Source organism: Lutjanus erythropterus, chromosome 6 (assembly GCF_056507025.1).
Source record: "Lutjanus erythropterus isolate fLutEry1 chromosome 6, fLutEry1.hap2, whole genome shotgun sequence".
In the NCBI taxonomy this organism is placed as follows: Eukaryota; Metazoa; Chordata; class Actinopteri; order Lutjaniformes; family Lutjanidae; genus Lutjanus; species Lutjanus erythropterus.
Window position 1 is genome coordinate 41418977 of NC_139322.1, and position 24652 is coordinate 41443628.

The 24652-nt window shown below is 39.6% G+C and overlaps 1 protein-coding gene across 1 annotated transcript; it reads left to right on the plus strand.

Moving 5' to 3' along the window:
• The first annotated feature begins 382 nt into the window (after positions 1-382).
• Positions 383-24505, plus strand: LOC146325778 (voltage-gated potassium channel subunit beta-2-like). The gene is made up of 15 exons (XM_084721960.1): positions 383-496; positions 3249-3580; positions 6051-6094; positions 6320-6357; positions 9671-9750; positions 9984-10028; positions 10904-10948; positions 11199-11242; positions 11376-11462; positions 14044-14129; positions 14419-14539; positions 17705-17799; positions 19883-20003; positions 20788-20876; positions 22054-24505. Exons 1-15 carry the CDS (start codon positions 446-448, stop codon positions 22141-22143), a joined length of 1368 nt encoding a protein of 455 aa, XP_084578086.1. The 5' UTR covers positions 383-445; the 3' UTR covers positions 22144-24505.
• Positions 24506-24652: the final 147 nt, after the last annotated feature.

Genomic DNA, 24652 nt, shown 5'->3' on the forward strand with positions numbered 1-24652 from the left:
GGCAATGGTAGGGCCATGTCCCTACTACGCACACCCAAATGTACACCCATGGCACTCTCTTCCCCAGTAGTTGTAGTAGTGGTAGTGGGTATCCTTTTAATAAATACCCAGTTTGTCTGAAAAGAAATACATGAGTGTTGAAACAAGCAGAACGACAGGCTTTTAGAATGCTTTCTGCTGTTACAGACAATCACAAGCTTTTAGTGCAGATGCTAGTTTTAGTGCCAACATAAATAATTTACCTGTGAGATTATTTTCTGGCCTCTGCAGTAAAGACTGGGATGCTGATAGGGCTCTTTGTGTGCCGTGTGACCAAGTAGGAGGGAGTAGAAAGCCATATTAACTCCTCCACCAGCTACTTCTGAAGCAGTCCAGCAGCCGCTCTGCTCAGCTTCAGGCAGAGTGCAACACAACCTGCTTCATCTGGCCATCACCAAGCTCCATCATGAGCAGTGTAGTCCAGAATCCCTACATCGGCCGAACGCCAACCACTCGTGTGAGTAATTCACAGCGTTTAAGACAGATTGATTGATAATGGGGTAAAGGGATTGATGTTGCATGGATATGCTGCCCATGTCTGGAGTACTATATGTCTGGAGTACATCGTGCCTGAAGATAGTTGGGATCTCTAATGTCTTTTTGTCTTGTTCTTTTCTTTCTCCGTAGAAGTAGCTAGACGATAATCTTCCATTTCGTCATCAAGGATGTGGAAGGAGGTTCCTAAATTATTGAGTGCTTGGGGATTTTCTGATATATGCGCTGCAGCAGGTTAGGAAAGGGAGAGAGCAGAGATTGTAAGCTTGATTTATTTGTATGTGTTTGGACATCATAAAGTTTGGATTTCATGGAAAATTTGAGTATTTATTGCAGTGTTTCATTGCAATAAATCCCACTCGCTTTTAGGCTTCTGATGTTCTTTGTAAGAAAGACAAAAAATATGATTAAACACAGCAAATTTTTTGATCATTATCATGGAAAATAATATTTAGGTAATATTTCCTGCATCTCTGACCCCAGCACCCAATATGTTACTCTGATTCAGTCAGATAAGTTTTTCTCCGCAAACCTTGGAGTAAAAGTGAAGGCTTATTTGACCTCATCCAGCAGCAACGTTTTCGTAGTCTCACATAATGGGACACTGGAGGGGTGAAGAGAAAGGCTGTACATATTATTACGTAATGCTGCGCAAGTCATGGTTTTTGCATTTATTTGAGCTGACTAAGATCATTTACATCTAATATTTATTAACAGCATTTTACAGCAATTTAGAGTATTTTCATCATCCTTTTTTCCCTCATGTAGTGCTCTATGAATGCATGTTTGTCACATGACCACATAGCTGTTATGGTTACTGTGGAAATGGTCATGTTCAGACTGGTGGCAACTTGTATGCCCAAAGCAGAACAGAATCCTAAGTCTTGTTTCTGCACAGCTGGGATTGCATTTAAACAAACGACACAGGCTACACATCTTTCTGTGGGGAAAATTACAGCAAATTTTGTGTCATGGTGAAGCATTGAAATTCAACACAATGCCACAGACACGCCATTCGATGAAGATGTTGATTTCGCTGACCCAATTTGAAGTCACTCTTACTAATTCTCTGAGAGTTACAGAGTACAATGCCGGAAAATGGCAAAAACTGCGCAAAGATTGCACAGACTTTTTGTTTTAGGAGAAACTATGGTCTAATTCCAATCCAGCGCCTACACACTCCCACTTCATGACAGCTGTCAAGGGTCACTTAAATAAGGGGGAGGACATGAATAGACCGGCAATCTTTGGCCTGCCGTTACTGTTCTGGAAACAGAGGCATTCATCATGATGGATATTGTAATTAAATAAATGATAAATCAATAATCTTATGAACAGCATTGACAAAGATGTAAGTGGCAATGACATGGCAGACTCATTTCATCTATGACAGTTAGCTTGTGAAAAGGAAAAATGATTAAAAAATTTCGAATGTCTTTTTATTTCTGTTCTTACTGATCCTTTGGAAACAATCCCAACTCACACAAAACAAACGTGGCATTTCCTCCATTCTGGACACAAAAGAGGTGTTGCACCTGAGAGGAGTGTGTTGGTTTTTGAGCCTAATGATCCAGAGGGCATTATAACCCACTCACCCTTCAGGCTGACTGGTTTGGAATGACACTCAGTGTCCCTTCACTTCTCTTCTCTGAGTACACAGAGGGAAAGTGTGTAGGAGCCAGATTGGAATTGGGCCCTCCTATCCAGTATGCCTTATGGGAAAACCTGCCCCTACTCTGCTTCTCATTGGCTATACTCTTCAGGTGTCTGCTGAACACTAACATTTTCCTAGACATGATGCTAAGTGAACTAGACAGACCTGGCAAGAAAGCAACTCAGCCAGAGAAGCTCAAGTTTTTGTTCCCAGGTGTTGCAGCTCGTAGAAGTTCATGTGAAACATCGAAGTGAACTTGACCTATAGCTAAATTAATCAGTAATTTGTTGAGATTACACCACCAATGCTTAGTAAAATTAAGTTGTATTTATCCTATGAATGCTAATAAGATTCTTTACCTAACTCCAGCTCACCTAATAATATTTGTACAGTACCTAACCGTAAAATAACAGCCGATGAATTGTTCACTGTATGTGCATCACCTTACTTTTGAGGATGAACTATTTATTTAAACAGATAATTTAGGGACAGTTTAGTGTGTGAGCTGTTTGCTGATTGTATTTTCAATTCAACGCCATCAGCCTATATTCAGTGTGCTATCTTTTTGACTTCTTATATAATACTTATTAACAATTTAGCTGAGAATCTTAAGTTAATTGTGAGACAAAAAAGATCATCTTGTCTTTTAATTCTTCCCCCAGCCAACAGTGCTATGTCTCCACAAAGTGAATTATCCTCATGCATGCCACAATTCCACAGATGTCTACCCAGGCACCTAGTATGTGAGTATAGATCTTGCACTGTTTTAAACAATGTCGTGTGCATTTGTGCACATTCATACTTTCATCCACACAGACAAACAGCAAAGCACATCAGTCCTTCACATGCTTCACTTGTCCATAAATGATTCAGTGTTTGTCTCTGCTGTCTGCATTATTGAAGCACAGAGCAGAGACCGTGAAACACAGCTGTGATTATGTTACAAGGCATGATGCACATTGTCCTGACGATTGACCACCCCACTCAGATCAGCTGAGGAACATGTGGTGTTTATAGCCATGGACACTGTATGATTGTGACACCATATTTTGTTTTCTAGATGCCCAAGCCTGGGGGCGGTGGAGGGGTGCCCCCTGGGAGTCGAGAAAGTGGTGGGATATGTCGAAGCAGTAGCATCAGCAGTGGGTCTGGAGGCAAGATAATGTCCCTATCATCTATGAATGAGAGTGTGCACAGTGGCCTGAGCTGTTTCTTGTCAGAGCAAGCTCTGGAGCAGGAGGAAAGGCAGCAGCGAAGTAGCCAGTTAGCAGAGTTTCAGCGCCTGCGAGAGGTTCGTGCAGCAGCCCAGCTCAAAAACCTGGAGGATTTCCTTAGGATGAACCATGTTTCACTCAGGGACACCATGTCTTATGCCACTGGCATGATGTACAGGTACGATGAGCCCCTAAAACAGTTGCAGCAACCACTGCTGCAAACCATGCCATGAGCCTATGGAAATGAATTCCTTATAAAGAAAATTAATCTTTGTTTATCCTATGAACAGCTAAATAAGTAAAGCAATGGATCATCTACACTGATCAACCACAACATTAAAACCTCTGACTGGTAAAATGAACAACACTGATCATCTTTTTATGATGGCACCTATCAAGGCAGCAAGTGAACAGTCAGCTCTTGAAGTTGATATGTTGGAAGCAGGAAAAATGGATCTGAGTGACGTTGACAAGGGCCTAATAGTGATGGTTCAGAGCATCTCCAAAATGGCAGGTCTTTTGAGTTATTCAGTGGTTAGTACCCGATGTTGATGAGGTACTGACTCAAACTCTAAAGTCCCTAGGTCTCAATCCTATCAAGCATCTGTGGGATATACTGCAGTGATCCATGAAGGCCTTACCTCGCAACTTACAGGACTTAAAGAATCTGCTGCTAACGTCTGGGTGTCAGATACCACAGGAAACCTTGTGGAGTCCATGCCTCAATTGGTGATGGCAGTTTTGGCGGCATAAGAAGGCCCTACACAATATTTTAATGTTGTGGCTGATTGGTGTATTTCAGAGATGGCAACTGATCAATAAAAGCCTACTTAGCTGTTCCATTTTTCAGTAGTGAAACTACAGTGAGCACATTTTTGATCAAGGCATATCAGCTTTGATTTTAGCAGGAATCGTCTGATACAGGAGTTTTGCATTAAACACAAAAACATATTAATTACACTTTTGGTTGTGAATGACAATTTTAATTAAATGTGGACACTATATAGACATCAGCATGATGGTGCCATGGATGGCAGCCTCAATACTGAGTCTTTCATACTTGTTCTGTAATTGTTTATCTGTTACATTTCAGATCTCCTTTTTTGATCACATTCACAAGGGAAGAATTTTTAAACATCAGACAATCATGGAGGAGGAGGAGAGGGGGAGCAGCAGTACATTATCCCTCTTTTCCACTAAAGAAGCTCAGATTCTCGATCCTATGGAACTATTGATCTGGCCCAGGACAGAATCCATAGGAATTCCTACCATATTGGCCAAATTTGCACCTCAGGATTTCCGTCCAATGACAATTGAGCCTTCCTAAGTCCCGTCCCTTTTTGCTCTGTGCTCCAGTAACAGTTGAGCAGGTCTGATGCCCTGCAGAACCTCTGTCAACTTTTTCCTTTCCAATTTCCTGTATTTACATATGCTATGTGCTAGGTTAATCTGTACTGAAAAGAAAACCACATTTGGAAGATGATTTAAAGACGCATGTAATATTGGCTAACTAGTTGGCTAATGATCGATGTAGATTAGATAGCTAGTTAGCTAGCATTTGGCTAACATTATAAATAAAAATTTAGATGTAACTGTATTTATGATGCTTTTACAGGTTCCCAGCAACACATTTTAACCATCTTAGAAAATTTGGTTTTCTTATTAACAAACAGAAGCCTAGCACCTGGCATATCCAAATACATGAAACAAGAAAAGAGAACACTGATCTAAGTCCCAAAATGGGTGGAATTTTGGAACCTGAACACAATGTTTGCTTTTTTTATTAGTCCTGATCACAATTTTACGCCAACCATAATCATGTGTTTTAGCTGACTAACCATAAGCACACCATAGGTCTTTGCCATAACCTTGACTTCTCATGAAAGTAGATGAAAGGCGGAAATTCCTGTAGCTGGAAACTACAGTGACATAAAACTGCTAGCTGTCAGGTTGGTAGTAGTAAACTCCTGGTGTAGCAGCTCAAGCAGTTGTTACAGCATTAACATTCAGAACAGCATGTACATTGTTGAGCAAGTACTGATGTTTTCCTGGTGAGTGTCAGAACAAAAGCTAAAATAGTTGTTGGTGTGATAGCTGTGAAGATGTAAAATCCTGTGTCTGTGTATTATAAACTGCTGCAGTGTTTTGGAATTTGATAAGCATGGACTTTCTAGATAGAATATTATTGTCTCACCGGTGCCTTAAACAAGACGTCTCCACCAATCCAGCCTTCTGTGTTGTTTTAATGGAGGGGTGTTTTCTGAATGAATCACTGAATATAACAGATCCATCAATAATGTTAGTAGTAACACCTGTGCTTTTCCTGCTATGAAAAAGTCAAAATGAAAAACTTCTACTGTAGACAGTGTGGACTCCAGAGGCAAATGCATTTACTTCATCTTGATTGGCTGGCAATGTTATTTCAATGTGATGCTCAGCACAAGAGAGAGGCCTCTCTCTGCACTTAATTTTAGTACTAGGATATATTGATAATATGATATATCAGAAGTTTTCAAAGTGGGAGATGGGGGGCACCATTCTCCAAGCTTTGTCTGAAGGGAGGCCCACGGTGTCAGACTTGAAAATCCCTGTGACTTAAATCGTAAAATCTGATTGGTGAGTAACATGTTTTTCTTGGGGGTCAACAGAAATCTGGGCAAGTCTGGACTGAGGGTGTCCTGTCTTGGATTTGGTGAGTGTGGCATTTCCATGCAAGTCCATCTTTGATGACATTAAGATGTCTACAGAAGGCAAAGGAACTGAATAAGCACCAAACAAATTGAAGTCCTCTTAGTATGAAGGTCAACATTTATGAGTTATCTTGCATGCCAGCTTCATCGAATGCCTCCAGCTGCATCATATATTTTCTCTCAACATCTCAAAAATTTCAGTTTAATTTGTTGTTCTTTTTGTGCAGGCACATGGGTTACCTTTGGAGGGCAGATAACAGATGAGGTAAGAGAGAACACCTGTCCTACTATACAGTCTCATGTAATCCAAAGTCAAGTTGAACAGTGTGTAACAATGAAAGAAAAGTTTCACCAAGTAAAATAGATGGATTCATGTATCTGTACTGACAGGGAAGTGCTTTGATTCTTTGTCTTTACAGGCTTTATGAGCAGAGATGCAAAAAAAAAAAAAAAAGTTTTAGCTCAGCATATGTCCTAGATGTTTAAAGTACTCATCACTTTTAGCCACACTTACAGTGGCCACAACTTGGACCACACCAGAATATATCTACTTATCAATCTATTATTGGACAATTACCCCGTGTCTTGACTGCAAGCCAGTCAGATGCATTTTGATTCTGCTCCAGTTTGAAATCCTACAGACTCTCCCTTTGCTTTACCCAGCAACTTGCAGTATTTATTTGTGGCTAAACTGTACATTTACTGCCTCTTGACAATTTCACTGCTAAACTTTAGTGCCTCTGCTATGATTGGCAGCACCTGTCTGCTGTGAGTGCAAACATTGCATGTACACACATAAACACTACCACAATGACATGCATAGTGCTGATGGTTACATATATCTGGAATATTTAGTGAAGTGGAAACTGCAAACTGCACAGAAGTGTGGCTACTAATTTGCTGCTGGATGCTTTGAAAAGCATAGACATGTTTCAGTGTGGCATGAGCACTGTCATCACATGAGTGTGATGCTGACGTGACATTTGTAGCCAAGACAAGGGTTAGTAATGAAATTGGGTACAGACATTCATGGTCCTCACAGGATGGATTGTAATAACTTGTGATTGGTGATTCTCTGGCATCTTGTGCCATCTTATGATCAAAAGTATAAATTTTGTCCAATACTTTATGCTCCAATATCTGCTCTAACTTCTAATTGCAAGCTATTGTTAGAAAATCAGTAATCTCTCAACATAATGTTCTTTGTGACCGTAATGAGATTGAAAGTTTTCTCCACTGATTAACTTGTGAAACAATCACAACAAAGAAAGAGTTACATTTAAAGTTAAATTTGTCTTTTCTTCATTTTGTCAAGTCTTTAAGTCATCAGATTCATCACTCGAGTCCGACTCAAGTCCAAGTTATGTGACTTGAATCAACACCTTTACTGAGTCTATGAGAACTGCCAAAAATACATAATCAATTCATGCCTAGGTAGATCTCTGAGGTTTGAAGAGAGTTTTAATCTAACAGGATATACTCTGTTTAGGGGGCTTGATAGATAGATAGATAGATAGATAGATAGATAGATAGATAGATAGATAGATAGATAGATAGATAGATAGATAGATAGATAGACTTTATTAATTCCAAGGGAAACTATAGAAGATTTCCTGGATCATCTCCAATAACAAAAACAGGATGCTCAATGACTACAGGCCTGTGGTACTTCAAATATCATGAAGACCTTTGAGAGGTGGTGGAAAGTGCTATCATTGACACCAGGCCCTTTTGCACCTGGAGAAGAAGGGAAGCAATCTCACAGCCTTAAGGGAAGAAGCTGCTGTTCTGTCTGGTGGAATGGCAGTGGATACTTGTGTATCTTCTGCTTGATGGCAGTAGATCGAACGGGCTGTGGTGGATATTGTCTTTCAGTATCCTCTGGGGTCTGCACAGGCAATTTCTCTCCCTTCTGAGCCCCTAAAACTGTTCACCAGCTCCACCTGAGCTCCACTGATGTAGACAGAGGTGTGCATATTAGCCTCCTTTTTGCAGACATTGAGCAGTACGTTGTTTTCTGTGCACCACACGCAAAACTGTTGATTTCTTATTACTGTTTGAAATTCAGACAATTATGGTGATGTCATCTGCAAGCTTCATAAAAGAGTTCTCTCCGTGTTGGGATTCCAATCTTGGGTGTATAGTTTGAACAGGAGGGGGCTGAGCACACAGCCCTAGGAGGCTCCGGTGTTGAGCACTAGACCGCCTCCAACTTCTGGCAATGCAAATGCACCCCAACACTGTATCCTGGATCATGGACTCACTGTTGGTTACAGTATGCAAAGTGGATGGATGGAGTCTTAGAGAGCTATTGGGTTTATAAAGAACATGGGTCAGCTTTGTATGAAAAGTGTCCTGAGATAACTCAGCAGCACTGATGCACCTCAGGGAACTGTTCTGGTGCCATTCTTCTACACACTTTGCACCACAGATTTCCACTTAAACTCTTGTTCCTGCCACCTTCATAAGTTCTCTGACAACTCCTCCATTGTTGGATACATCAACAAAGACAATGAGGAGCAGCACAGAAGACTGATAGAGAATTCTGACGCATGCTGCAGCCACAATCACCTGAAGTGCAAAATCAGTGACATCCAGAAGTTGGTGGTGGGAGAAACTGGAAACCCCTTGTCTTGGTTATCATCCAGGGAGAGGAAATGGAGAAGGTGGACTCATACAAGTACCTTAGTGTTAAAATTAATCAAGTATTGTTCAATGCAGAGCTAAATTTGACCCAACCCAGCTCCACCTCTCTGGACCTAGTGAGGCGCCAATTGTGGAGAGAGTTTAGGTAGGTTTAGAGAAAGAATATTAGGATAAGCCAATCCCTGTTGTCAAACTGGCTTACTGTCTTATTGTTTCTCCTACATAATGATATATAGTGCTGTCAAGCTGTGGTTTACCATCTAGTCAGGGCGCTGTGTAAATCTTTTTCACAAAAATGTCACTGTCACTGAGATGCTGTGTTTTATTGATTGAAACACAAATACCTTGCTTGCATACATTAAGTAAAAAAAATCTGTTTGCAAAAATACTGTGAATCTTGCAAAGAGATAAAAAAAAATAAATACATACATACAAAAAATAAATTAGCTTAATTCATGTCTGTTAGTCATGTGTACCTGTTGCTATTAATTGGTTCAGTAGTTGTAGAACAGGAATTTGGGTGGCAATTCAGAGATCTGGAGGGCGTCTACAATGTCTTTGGAGACCTTAAGAACCTGTTTCATCATTCTTGGCATTTTAGCCAATATCACATTTAAAACCAAATATCTCCTCATCATGGTCCCCTGAGGAAAACTTCTTCATCTTCAGAGTCATCAGGACTCATCATATGGGAACCTTGAATACCTTTACAAAATGGCACAGATATGAAAATCCATCCAATAGATGTTGAGATCTGAAGTGGTGAACTAACCAAGCAACTAACTGACAATGCCATTCCTGCAGCAACGCCACCACTTAGCTTCAGTAGCTTATATAATCAGACATTCACAGAGGGCTTCTTAGAGTTCAGAGGGAGAGAAAATACAACAGTTTAACATTTTGTTCATCTGTATCATCTCTTGCTGTTGAAGGTGGCAGAGGAGCTGATGACTTTGGCATATGAGAATGGAATCAATCTGTTCGACACGGCAGAAGTGTATAATGCTGGGAAGTAAGTGTAGCTCTCTTTAAATTTCAATAAATTAATAGTATTGCCTATTCAGAAAATGAATAGACTTTTACTGTATTTACTGTTTTATCATATTCTATGGTCAACACATAGCTTGTATGTGTTGTGAAATGTACTACATTTTATTTAACAAATCATTTATTTTGATTTATTAAAAAAACATCAAAAGTCTCTCTCTCTCTCTCTCTCTCTCTCTCTCTCTCTCTCTCCGCCAGGGCTGAAGTTGTCTTGGGAAGCATCATAAAGAAGAAAGGATGGAGGTAGAGTTTTCAGATTGTGTGTCTTGTTTTTGTAGAACTGCAATTTTGTAGTAAGTTTTTTTTTTTTGTTGCTTATTACTGGTGTTCCTGGCCAAAGTTGGCCAGTCTCTGTAAGGGTTTTCATCTGAACAAATTGTACATGTTAGAAAATAGTTGCTTAAAACATACAAAAACACAGAGAACTGTGTGATACAGACTTTTTGGATTTAGACCATAAACTGTTGCTCACCATTTCTGTATTCAGGATTTTTTGGGTGGACCTGAAACATGGCTTAGTGACATGTTGGAGCCATGGTCCAACATGGACACTAAATAAGCTCCATGAACTGACACATGAAAGACACTGTCTCTCCCTCCCCTCACTCTCCCTAACAGTCAGTTATGAAGTGACTCTCTCAGTCCAAATCAGCCCAGCAGTTCACTTCAGCTCACTTCAGTTCCAACAACCTGACACAGAAGAAAAAAAATACCATCCTGTCACTGTCCTGCTCTGGTGGCTCAAATGTGTGTGGACATGTCCAGTGAAGCTGCTAGACAGAGCAACCATCTTTTAGATGGTTTTCAGATCATAGCAGTGTTTGATACTGAGACAGCAGAATGGACTACTACATGTCTTCTACGTCTCACTGCACTTGGGTCCTCACTGCATTTTACATGGTATTGACTGTCAACAGACATAACATGAGGCAATACTGAATCAATATCAAATCACTCCCACTCGATTTTATTTTTGATTGAATTAGGCAGTGTCGTTGATAATATGTTACAATGTTTTGTCTTTGTAATACAGTTGTACAGTGTTATCAGGTGACATTTTTAAAAGAAGTAAACTACCACAGTCTGATTTGTATGTTTATATATGCTCTCACATGCAGGCGTTCCAGTTTAGTCATCACCACCAAAATCTTCTGGGGTGGAAAGTATGTTTATTTATCTTTATGTTATCTTTTCTCTCTTCTATCTATATGTTTTTCCCCCTCTCTCTTTCCATGATTGCAATAAATAGGCTCTCTACTAGCCATAAACTGAGGTATGAGAATGAGGCACTTAAGTGGCGGTAACATTACATATAATATTGTGAAATACATTACAGGCCATTTTATTACTCTCAGGAGACTTGAAACTTCTGCACATAATGAATTCTGAAATGATTTTTATTTTGTTTTTCAGAGCAGAAATGGAAAGAGGATTGTCTCGAAAACATATAATTGAAGGTATGATTTTTAAATTTTAGTTACTATAAGGCTCATCATGACAAAAGTGCATTTATTCGTTTGAAAAAGAGCGCAGCCAAGTACAACAAATGTTTTTTCTACTCTATTCTATTCCATTATCTTTATGAAACAGGTCTACAGGCATCTCTAGAGAGACTTCAGCTGGAGTACATAGATGTGGTTTTTGCAAATCGACCAGATCCTAACACACCTATAGAAGGTAGATGTGTTTATCCTCCAACAGAATTGTGTTTCTTTGTTTTCTACAAAGGTAAATGATAAATGATACTGAGGCTTATTATCTTAACTTTGGCCCAGTCAACCAAGACTTGGGAATGCTGGTTGTCCAGACTACATATTAAGTTTTTGTAAGACATGAACACCTTTGATTTACACAAACTATGAAATATAATCAAGTATAGATACAGTATTAGCCAGGGGTGTAATGATTCACTCATGCGTCCGATGCATCAGACACTAAAATGTGATACGAGTGCATCAGTTCAGACGTGCTGTATCGGTAAAAAGCTGAACATGAATCGGAAACAAATTGATGCAGCACTAGTGTATCGATACATCTCATTAGGATGCGCATACATTTAATTTTGGGAACAGGGAGCTGCTACTGTTAACTTTACTCCATCTTCTCTCTCCCGCTGTCTCTGCCTGCACCGCTCTCACTGGATGCCTGCTGCCACAATCACAAAAACAAGCGCTCCCTCCTCCCTCTCCTGTGTCTCCTCTTCATTTGCTCAAAACAGACGGTGCTGAAAACAGTGACAGAAGTGACATTGTACCGCGTCGCACCACCAAACTCTCATAATGTGCAAGTGAAGAATAAGGTTTTATAAGAAAGATGAGAAACACTGCTGCAGATCATTTATGTAAAAAATGTCTTACAGCAGAGAACAGAGACACGAGTCTGACCCACAGAGACGTCATGTCACTGTGAGAGCAGGAAACACTTCACTGTTCCTCCACACTGATCAAAACCACAGCACTCTTCATATGAAACAGAGCAGCACATCATCTTACTGCAGAAATACTGATATTTTAAACTGTTTTAAAGTTTCTCATTTATCTCATCTCATTTACACATGAGACTCATAATAAGATATAAACACCACTGTAATGTCTCCTTCTCTCTGTCTCTATTGTTACTATATTTAGTAAAACTATCAGGATTTTTTTTTTTTTGCAACAAGCAGCACTCTATAAATGTGCATTTAATGAGTCCAAATGTAGACTGACACATTGCATTGTCTTGTATTGCATCATATTGTATTGTATTGTGACAGAGCTGAATTGTATCGACCCGAATTGTTGGCCATTTAAAGATTTAGAAGATATATCAGACTCAGTCAGTGAGATACACACCCCTAGTATTAGCATAGCCTGTAGTGTTGCTCCTCTCTGCTCTATCAGAGAATGTTAGCAGCCATCCCAGCCAAAACCCTCACCCAGCTGAAGCACAGAGGGTGCCATTTTCAAGAATCAAGGTGGGGAACATGATGCACATTTAAGTGTGCTATGCTCAGTGTTTGTGTCAGTGTGCTGACACAATTAGATTTTCAATTTTCTTTCATTGCCAGAGGCACATGGCACATCTGAGACAGAATTATATAGATATATCTAATTGGAGCTGGGATAATAGTGATGGGAATTCCGGCTCTTTTTAGCGAGCTGGTTCTTTTGGCTCGGCTCCCTAAAAAGAGCCGGCTCTTTCGGCTCCCAAGTGGCTCCTCAGATGTTTTGTTGGTCAAATTAATTTATTACCCAAAATAATGTAAAATGAATTACTAATGTAAAAAACATACATTATATCAAATGTTTATTATTTATAAGGCTTTATTTTGATACTCAATATACTCAACATGGAGGAGAGTACTACAATATTAAGCAGAGTGCTTAATTTCGACAACAAACACCACATATTATATTAATTACTAATTCTGTGTAACTGTAATATTTAACACTGGATATATTAGTCTTCTGTTGTGCAATGAAGTTTTAATCTGTCAACAAGCAGATATTTTGTCTGATAATAATAAAGATTATATATATGACTTATATATGACTTGGTTTTACAAGGCAGATAAAAGAACAGATGTTACATGTATCAGAAGGGGGATCTCTTCTATTTTAACTTCAATCAACGATCAAGAACGCACTTTATTTCTTCAGCTATGATCATGGCCTGCAGACTACAGGTAACCTACAGGTGGTCTCTTCCTCTGTTCTCTCTTAACTCTGTTGAAAACTGTCCAACTTGACTGTAGATTTTCGTCTCCACTTCCTGCAGCCGCCACCTGATCTCGTCTACTTTCCAGGCGAGGCGCAGTTTATCTCAAACGAGTGTATTTTCTCACCTTTCAAGCGTGTTGTCTCTGTCTGTAGCGTATGTTCTCTCTCGTCTCCCTCCCACTTGCTAATGTGCTCACTGTGTTGTGTGTCTATAACCCCTCCCCTCCCCTGTCTACTCAGTGTGGACACACACACACGCCACCAATCATGTGCGACTTCAACAGAAAAAAAGAGGAGAAAAAAACAAATCGGCTCCCAATCAAGAGCCGGTTCCCGTCGTTCACTTCAAAGAGCCGGCTCTAAGATCCGGATCGTTCGCGACCGACACATCACTATGGGATAAATCATACACAAACTTCATAAATAACATAGACCAATTTGAGCTGTTCCTTTTTTTCCCTTCCTTTTCTTCCTCTGACATATATTTCATCTGTCTTTTCTTGTCTTTCTGATCGCTGAAATTTTGTAACTTCTGCAAATTTTGGCTGTTTTGGTAGAGACTGTGAGGGCAATGACCCATGTGATCAACCAGGGGATGGCCATGTACTGGGGGACATCACGATGGACCTCCATGGAGATCATGGTGAGTTTACACAGTCTCACAGTCTCAAAGCAGTCTCTGAAAACATATCGATGGATCCGTTTGGTTCCTTGTAACTGAGATTCGACTCAGTGTTTGAGTTGGTCTGTTTGGTCAAAATACATTTTGGTTTTCTGATTTTTGTATTTTTTTATTTATTTTTTTTATTAATTTGTGTATATTGGGTTTGGGTAGGATTTTAATGACTCAATTTTTTTTTGATCGAATCAAAACCTTGACACAAAGACTTGGTGTACAACTGTTCAGTAATTGTCCCCTGTGCTTACTGTAGGAGGCATACTCAGTGGCACGACAGTTCAACCAGATCCCACCAATCTGTGAACAGGCAGAGTACCACATGTTTCAGAGGGAGAAGGTTGAAGTGCAACTCCCTGATCTCTACCACAAGATAGGTAAGCAGCTGCCATAAACTATGAGAAAATTGTCCCCAGCGATGATGTACTTACTCTCTTCACAAATATTTTGTATAACTGTCTTTGCCATTCTTTGGTAGGAAATTATTAAATGTTAAATCATTAATTAGATGGGAGGCCTTCAAGGCTTAAATCAGAGGGCAGATAATTAGCTATACCAGTTCTAAATCCAAATAATTTAAAAACAAAATGTTGGAAATTGAAAAAGAAATTAAGGCATTAGAAAATAAGATCATAATTAATAAGACTCTAGAACTTGAACATAAACTAACTTTACTAAGGGCCCACTATAATGAACAGTCAGCAAACAAGGTCCTAACAAATTTAAACAAACTAAAACAGTCATTTTACGACCAGGGGGAAAAAGCAGGTAAACTGCTTGCTTGGCGAATTAAACTCTACAGAATGAAAAAGTAATTCATGAGATGGAGAATTTGAAGGGTGTTATTACAACTGACCCAAAGAAAATAAATGAAACATTTAAAATATTTTATGAAAAACTTTATAAAGCAGATCTGCTCACGAACAAGAGCAAACAAAACAGTTTTCTTGACAGCCTTAAATTCCCCACTCTTTCTCCTAAAGACCAAGAAATACTAGATGGCCAATAGAACTTTCAGAGCTTTACGAGCCCCTTGCATGTATGAAGGGGGGGAAGGTGGCTGGCCCTGATGGGCTATCTATTGATATCTATAAGACCTTTAAAGATAAGCTGCTGCCCCCTTTCCAGAGCCCCTATTACGAATATCTTGAAGCCTGGTAAACCACCATATAAATGTGAATCATACCGTCCCATATCACTTTTAAATTCAGACACTAAGGTTATAGCTAAAGTCATCACCAGGAGGTTAGAACAATGCTTGCCAGAGCTTATACAAATAGATAAGAACGGATTTATCAGAGGCAGACAGGCATTTCAAAATTTGAGAAAAGTGCTTAATATTATACATGCTAAAAGGGAGAGCCTGGACCCGGCCATTCTATCCCTGGACGCCGAGAAGACCTTTGACAGGGTGGAATGGCCGTACACGTCAGGGGTGCCCGTTGTCACCGCTCTTATTTGTTCTTTCAATTGAACCCCTAGCAATGTCAGTTAGATCCCACCCCCTAATTATAGGAATAAAAATCGGAAACCATGAACATCGTATTGGCCTATACGCGGATGATATTGTACTTTTCTTAAAACATTTGGCTCAGTCCCTTCCCACACTCACAAATCTATTGGAATCTTACGGGAGTTTCTTGGGTTACAAGGTGAATAACACCGAATCAAATATACTTTACCTAAGACAGTCTGACAGAGACAGTCCACCAGTAGGGAACATATTTCATAACTCACCTTGTGGCTTTACATATCTGGGAATAAAAATCACTCCAGACATAAATGATCTTGTTCCAGAGAATTACAATCCAATTATAACATCAGTATCTGAATCCCTTAACAGATGGTCTAATCTCCTTATTTCGTTAATTGGCCGTATCAATATTGTCAAGATGAATGTCTTGCCAAAATTTTTATAGCTATCCCAATCCATACCTCTACAGCACCCATTTAATTTATTACCTAAATTGAAAGAAATGATAACAAATTTTATTTGGAATAATAAATGCTCCAGAGTCAGACTTAGTCTACTTTATCTACCATATGAAAGAGGGGGGCTCCAAGTTCCAAACCTACTCTGGTGTTACTGGGCAGCCCAGATTAGAGCGGCTATGCACTGGTTCTCAGATAATGCTGCAATACCCTGGGTCACAATAGAACGTGCCACTACATCTCCTTTACCCCTAAATCTATTCTTGTACTGACACATTGAAAAACTTGTTAAAAAAGACCCATAATCCATTTGTTAAGAATACAGTTCGAGTCTGGTATAGGGTACAAGCACACCTGAATAATGTGTCAGATTTATCATGTTTTACACCAATATGGGGAAACTGTAAATTTTCTCTAGGCAGATTAGCAAAGTTATGGATATGTATGATGACAATGACGTACTCTATAGTTTTAATGATTTGCAAAGAATCTATAACATCCCTCCAAAACATTTTTTTAAATACTTACAAATAAGAAGTTACATCTTAACAGCACTTAAACAGTCCTCTTGTAGACCTCCTATGTCCAGCCTTGAAAAAGCCATATTAGATCACCTTCAAGGCCGCGGCCAGGTTTCCCTTTTATATAATATGACTGTAGCTCAATCTAAAGAATCCTCAGATAAGAAGAGATTGGCATGGTCTAGTGACTTACAGGCAGAAATCTTTGAAGATGACAGGATGAGAGTCTGTCGAGATGCACAGAAACAAACAATCAACACCAGATTTAAGCTTATACAGTTTAAATGGATTATGCATACATATATTACTCCCTCCATGCTACATTGTTATGATAATAACAATCCAGATTCATGTATTAAATGCGGCCTAGAAGAAGGTACATTATTCCACTGCCTTTGGAGATGCCCCAAAATTCTAAAATTCTGGGAGGAGGTCATACAAAATATTTCGGGTATTATCTCTGTTAGGTTACCCGTCTGCCCTCAACCATGTATTCTTGAGCTACCTCCACCAATGTTAAAACTGTCAGGTGCTAAAAAAAACTCACTTCAGGCTAAACACTGTATTGCAACGGCCTGGAAGAGCACAGAATCACCTACAGCTGGACTCTGGCTTAAAGGGATTTCTAGCTGCTCAGCCACGGAAAAGCTGACTTATGCCACCAAAGGGAAAAGGAAAATACAGAAATTTTTTTTTAAATATGGGGACATTTATTAAATATCTTGAAAATCACCAACCAAGGTGTTCGCTGAGTACTTGATAATAAGGAAACCGCAATGAAATGTTAATTTAGTATATTTTTGATTTGGTGTGTTTGTCTTGTTTTGCTTTGTTGGAGTATGCATTTGTAAATCTCTAAGTTTACTTATTGTTTTTGTCTTAATTTTGGAAAAACTCAATAAATATAACTTTCAAAAAAGAAAAGGTAATCCATTTAAGTCATTAGATTCTTTGTTAAGTTATATTTTTTACTGTGTTAGTTTTTTTATTATGGTGCTAACCCTAACCTAGTAGTCCCCAAGTCATTGGACATTAGAAAGTAGCTGCATGTGATTTGATCCATTACAAGGCCTGTTTTGGTTTATGCAGGTATTGGGTCTATGACATGGTCTCCACTGGCCTGTGGGATCATATCAGGAAAATATAACAGTGGGATCCCACCTTGTTCACGAGCCTCGCTAAAGGTAATACTTTTACTTTTTCAACTTCTCATTATGCCATTCTATTGTGTCACTTCACTATGACCATTTATCCTGTCAGTGTTCATCTGATTAATTCTCATCTTCATCCATATTCTGTATTTTACCTACATCCCTTTTACCAATAATCCTATTAGCAATGGAGTGATGGTGCAGTGAGTCCTAAAACACATAAATGAGTTAGCACATTTGCATCTCCAGCTCCCTTGTCCTGAAGTCAATTTTTTGGATGGGTTGGTTAAATGCCTGAAACAAGATCTGTGGTTGAGATCTTAATGTTTTATTCTACAACATAAAATAAAGAATGGTAAGCCGAGGCCAATATTAGCTTAGTTAGTGAGCTAAGCATTAGCTTGCAGCCAAGTAACTTTTTAAATCAATGAGGCTGGAAATATTTGTTTGGGACTTGAAACCAAAAGGGGACTTGACATGGGACTTTTTTTTTTATTTCTCAGGAACAGTGCATATTAATTAACATTACTGTAAATATGCCAGAAGAGCCAAAAAGCTAGTTTTCATCAATAGTCCCTGGCCAGATGTAAAGATGGCAACCTAAAGTGAGTGAGTTTTTTTTAAAACTTGAGTGTGAAGATTTGAGACCTATTGTGACTGGCAAAAGAATGAATTGGTCTCACCTTTGGTTTGAACCAATTTTCAGTTTCAAACTTTGATACCCCAGTGAAAATAAGAGTTTCCAGAGTCTTCAAATTAGTTGTTGTAGTTATTTCTGGCACAAGAGCTGTTCATTGTAATTTTACAGGCAACAGTGTCCTCTTGTGACAAAAACAGTTGTGGCTAAGAAATAAATATACTGCCTGGCCAAAAAAAGTTACACTCTGTTTCTATGGACTGCCTTTAGCATTAATTACAGCACACATTTGCCATGGCATTGTTTCAATAAACTTATGCAATGCCACAACATTTATTTCTATCCAGAGTAATATTTTTCAAAGGTCTTGTATTGATGATGGGAGAGTCATATTGCTGTGTAAGCTCTTCTCCAGCACATCCCAAAGATTCTCAGTGGGGTTAAGGTCTGGATTCTGTGGTGGCTGATCCATGTGTGAAAATAATGTCTCACGCTCTTTCAACCACTCTCTGACTCCTGCCATTGTCATCTTGGAATATGCCCTTGCCATCAAGGAAGAAAAAAATCCATTGATGTAAAAACCTGATCATTCAGTATATTCAGGTAGTGAGCTGACCTTTTTTAGGAACATAACGTTTCTGAACCTGGACCTGAGCAACTGAAGCAACCCCAGATCATAACACTGCCCCCACAGGCTTGTACAGTAGACACTAGGCATGATGGGAGCATCACTTCATCCACCTGTCTTCTTACCCTGATGCCCCCATCACTCTGGAACAGGGTGAATCTGGACTCATCAGACCATATGACCTTTTTCCATTGATCCACAGTCCAATCTTTACACACTACACAGATGTTTAGTCCCAATCCCCCGAGTTCTCTTCACACTGTGTGGAAATGCTCTTACTTTCACCATTAAACATAACTGTGAGTTCTACTGTTGATTTTTTATGATTTGATTTCATCAAACTTTTAAGTGATCTCTGATCATGATCATTCAAGATTTTTTTTTCGATCACATTTCTTCCTGGAAGATGATGGTTCACCACTATCCTTCCAGGTTTTAATAATGTGTCGGACAGTTCTTAATACAGTTTTAGTAGTTTCATCAATCTCCTTAGTTGTTTTCTTTGCTTGATGCAATTTGCAATTGATGCAATTTGACCCTTCTGAAACAGAGTAACATATTTTCCAAGACCACAGGATGTGTCTTCTGACATGGTTGAAATGAGAAGCTGCTCACTGCATCAGTTAGAGTTCAATAACTTGGTACCAGCTGAAACATATTAATCACTGCAGTAATTATTCAATGGGAGGCTCTTACCTATTTGCTTAGTAAATACATGTGGTCACTTTTTTTGGCCAGGCAGTGTATATCTGTTCTTGCTGGTCAAACTTTGTTGTAGTCAGGATTGGGTGCATACCAGAATCCCTATCTCATCTTTAGCATTGAGCTCTGTATTGTGCTGTCATTTACAGGGTTATCAGTGGATGAAGGACAAGATCCTGAGTGAGGAGGGCCACCGTCAGCAGGTGAAGCTAAAAGAGTTGCAGGCAGTTGCTGAACGGCTAGGCTGCACTCTGCCCCAACTGGCTATTGGTAAAACAAAACAAATACTGTAATTTAAACTAATTGACTAACTAACTGTTTGTTGCACTGTCTTAGGTCCATTATATCCTACTATGTAGTATGTTTTTAGCTGTGACCAGCAGCTCTATAGGTTAGTTGGCTCCATCGGTTGGTTAGTCCACAAAAATCCCACACCCTTTGACGTCTATAGTTTTTGCCCTAGATGACTAAAATTTGGCATGGAGGTCAAATGTGTGTGTGTGTGTGTGTGTGTGTGTGTGTGTGTGTGTGTGTGTGTGTGTGTGTGTGTGTGTGTGTGAAGGTGTGTGTTTGTGTTTATGCCAATTGGTTGAAAGTGGTCATGATAATAGGAGTGGCTTATCACAAAAAATGTGTATGTGTATGTGAAAGGTCCATACGTACGTTTGCGATTGCTGGTCACAGCTAGTGCAAATTCATGGTTGTTTTTTCTACCGGAACACCTGACATTTCTGTCTCTCTAATGATAGCTTTATTAAATTTAGTTGTCACTTGTTTACATACAGGATAAGAGTGTATATCATCATCATATACATGGGTAATTTTATGCTCATTCTCCATAATGCCGTTTTTTATTCCCATGCATTGTGGTAATCTGCACTTGATAAGTTTTATAAATATTAAAAAAGTAAAGTCTCACCATGTTTTTTTTCATAAAACATGAATAAGAAAGAAAGAAAATGTTGTAGTCCAGATGATAGTCCAGATTGCCTCTACACAACAATAGCTGCTGAGAGGTTGTATTCATCTTTTCTTCCTGTACTGCCTCTCACAGCTTGGTGTCTGAGGAATGAAACGGTGAACTCTGTCCTGTTGGGAGCTTCCAGAACTGAGCAGCTGTTGGAGAATATCAGAGCAATACAGGTCAGAAACCATGCAGGTGGAACCACTTTAGTTCCATAACCATATAAGTCAGGTTGTCAACATACTTAGGGCCGTGACTAACCTAAATCCCAGAAGTACGTTCAAGCCCGATCAGTGTTGTCTTGGTCTAATTCTATCCCTTTTGTCACTCCAACACAGAAAAAAATCCTGCTCCTATTCCTTATTAAAAGCCTTGCTTGAAGGGGAGGTATTATAGAGGGTATGCACATAATGTCAAAGATTGTGCAGTCACCACGCTTACACCCTTTGAATGGGAAAAAGATGACCGTTCGTATACGTCTCTAGGATAAACACTTAAATTCTTCACAATAAATGACCCCTGTTATATATATTATGAAGCAGCAGAAACAGGAAATGTTTTCATTCAGAGGTTTCATCAGCAGTAACTTAACATGGCTCTGACACAACTGAAAGCAAATATGAAACGGTAAAATAATGCAGATACCTGAAAGTCCAAACAGTGACACAGGAGAGAAACTACATTTCAAGCCATAAAGATTCTGATAGAAGCTGCAGAAGTACTGAACATAAAGAAACTTTAAGAAACACCTTTCTCTCAGCTCTCCTGCATCCACATGAGCTCAGTATCACAACACTTGCTTCTCTGAGCGGAAGAAAGGAGGCTCATCACAGGTTGGCCATGGCTGGCGAGATATCACCACAGGCTGGTTGAGCTCGCTTTGGCCCCCTTCAGAGTAGGTCCATCTCGAGCGCAGCTCGGCGCAGTATGGTGCACTGAAAGCGATAATGGAAATGCAATTTGGCACTGTACAGCTTGGCTTGGTGTGGCCAAAAGTGCCAGTGGAAAAGGCTCGTATGCAGTAGCATCAGTGTTCAGTTTGTATACCACAAAAAAAAAGAGTTATTGTGTGACTGTACAACAACAAGAAGAGCTGGAGGGCTTTTCATGTGAAACATCTGTGCATGATTGTCTGTCTATACCAGCAGTGTATAGGAGTTTTTTTCATTTGACACACCAGTCACACATTGAGGTGAGCACTTTCAGTTTCTTGGTAACTGATCACTGCATGTGTCTACAGCTTTTAACTGTGGTTTCATACTGAAGCCCGTGGTCTGTAGGTGGTCAAATGACAGCTTTTACAACAGCAAAAATTTGAGAAATTACAGTAACCTTATCTCTCTTCTCATTCAACAGGTTCTTCCAAAGTTATCACTGTCCATTGTATCTGAGATAGAGAACCTCTTGGGAAACAAGCCCTATAGTAAAAAGGACTTCAGATCCTAGAAACACCTGTGATGAACTGTTATTCTTTCCTCTATTTTTTGAGAAAGATGCTTATGAATGAGAGACAGCAACACACATTGGACAACATGAGAGTGAATAATCTGGAAACCATTTCCAAATGACACAACAAGCCAAAACAAATATGCCATTACTCATTTCATCAAGTCAGTGCACTGTCAGTTTACATTTTTGATCACATTTGCACTTACTGCCACTAAATATCAAGTTCTACAATGTGCAATACTTGTTCTAGTAGTTTTAACATTCCATTCAATGAAAAAAAAACAAAACATAACAAAATTAAGCACTAAATCAGCTGATCCACTAAAGCACTAAAGAAATGATTTAATCGTTGAGTAAGGTGCAGCTTGGTGTTCCAAACCAGGCTTCTTCACTGTCTACAGATTGTTTCCTCAGCATGTTGCAGAGTGTGTAACAAAGGTTATGATGTTGTAACCCTTGTTGTATTAGCACAGACCTCTACTGGCCATTTTATGTAATAGCTCTTTCCAATCACATGCACATATTTGTCCACTCAAAATTTCCACATATGTAGCTGACCAATCAGGATGCAACTACTGATATGTGTTTCACACAGTATATAAGGAAGCATCCTCACTGCCCCTACATCCCACAACCTCTTCAGTGGATAGTGCTGAAGCAGCATCTGCCCTGCCTGTTGATGTGGGCCACTGTAGTCTGGTTGTCGGTCCTCACTGACATTTGTCTCCCATGTACCAGGGGCTTCAAATGTCAAAGTATGAGCAACACTGCCTTAAGTTTGGGAAGGCCTCTGGAGGCCACACCCCATCTATTGCCTTCTGTAGGAAGATAGCCTCTGACCCACCAGGAAAGCGTCTGTGAAAACTGCAATGTCTGATGTCACTCTGCCCGGCGGCATTCCCGACGACAGATGGAGTGGGGACTCCAAATAATGCAGATGTCTTGAGGTCGGACCGTCTGGCTGGATTCTGACAATTATGCATTCACCTTGGTCGAAATGAGCAGAACTCCCAGGCACTCTTCTTCCAGTTGTAAATCCCAACTTTGTGAGGTGCAGAATCAAGCAATGGACCAGTGTTTGGACCTGGCCATGACAATGGGGTCATCTAGGTAGAAAAAACCCACATGCCCTGGTTGTACAGGGCATGTGGTCACATTTATACATTTGCTGGGGGGAGCCAGGGAATCACCAAATGGTAGCCTGTTGCACTCATAGGCTATCCCCTTAACATGAAAGTACACATCTTTTAGGTTAATGGTGGTGAAACAATTGCTTGGCTGAACTAGCTCCATTAACCTCCTGATGGCACATATGGAATGTCTTGCTGCCAGTGCACCAGTTCCCGTTTTTGTCTGTCATGAGAGGGACCGAAAGGCACTGCTTGTTTCTGTTAACAGGTCTTGGACCTCTGTGGAGAGAAAAAGCTACCTTCTCCTGTGAGGATAGATTTATATCCTTGACACTCTTGAATAGAGGAAAGACATGGCAGAACTGGAGAGAATAACCCATCCATTCTGTCAATGCACAGCTGGGACTAAACAATGTCAGTTCCATGGGATGCTTTTGACGTGCAGCAATAAAGTTTTGTTAAAATTTTTAAAAATAATATAATGTCCCTATCCTGTGCCAGAAATGTGGGAGAGAGGGGGAGATAAAGGTGGGCTGGGCCAGGCAAGCCTGTCCATAAAAACCTTTACAGAGCTGGTTAACTGGCCAAGGTGGCATAGATAAACCATCCGCTTGCAGTGCCAGAAGTGGTCTGCCCACAGCTGGTGTCTGATTAGTGGGAGTGCTTGACAATCCACACAGGGCAATAGCTGTTCAACACTGTTCTCAAGCATGGTCCGACCAGCAAAGCAGTAGATAGGATGGGGGTGGCTTTGTCGGAATCACAATGGGTATAGATACGCTTCTCCATTCATAGAAAAAAGAAGATTAATGGACAAACCTGCCATTATTGAAAAAGGTTGAAGAGGCAGTGAGGATACTTCAGAAGCTACATCCTGACTGGCTGCGCACATGCAAATACTCAGTGGGTGAATGTGTGTATGATTTGGAGAGAGCTGTTAGCCATAGTGTCTAAAAAATAAAACTTACAAAATTAATTTGTTGCATTTGTGTGCAATCAAACACATGTTGCACAAGACCTGTAAACCAACTGAGCACAAAACTTAATGTGTGATGTATTGGCTGTTTTAGTGTAATAACAACAAGCATGCTTAAACACTATTAATACTAGTGTTGGGATTTGGACTTAGTTTTACCCATAGTCTCTTTTTCAAAGACCTGTAGTAGTTCTAGTCACAGCTTAGGCATTATCATTCTTTTTATAGTCCTGTTTTATTCAATGTATGTTTGATTTCCTGTTTGACTTTTATTAAAATCTTTACTGTGACTTTTTGTCAAATACTCTGTAATGGTGCCTTTTTTGTAAGGAAATTACAACAGTATCTTTAACCTGACAGACTTGTAATAGAATTCAAAAGTTGTTGTTTTTTTTATTTG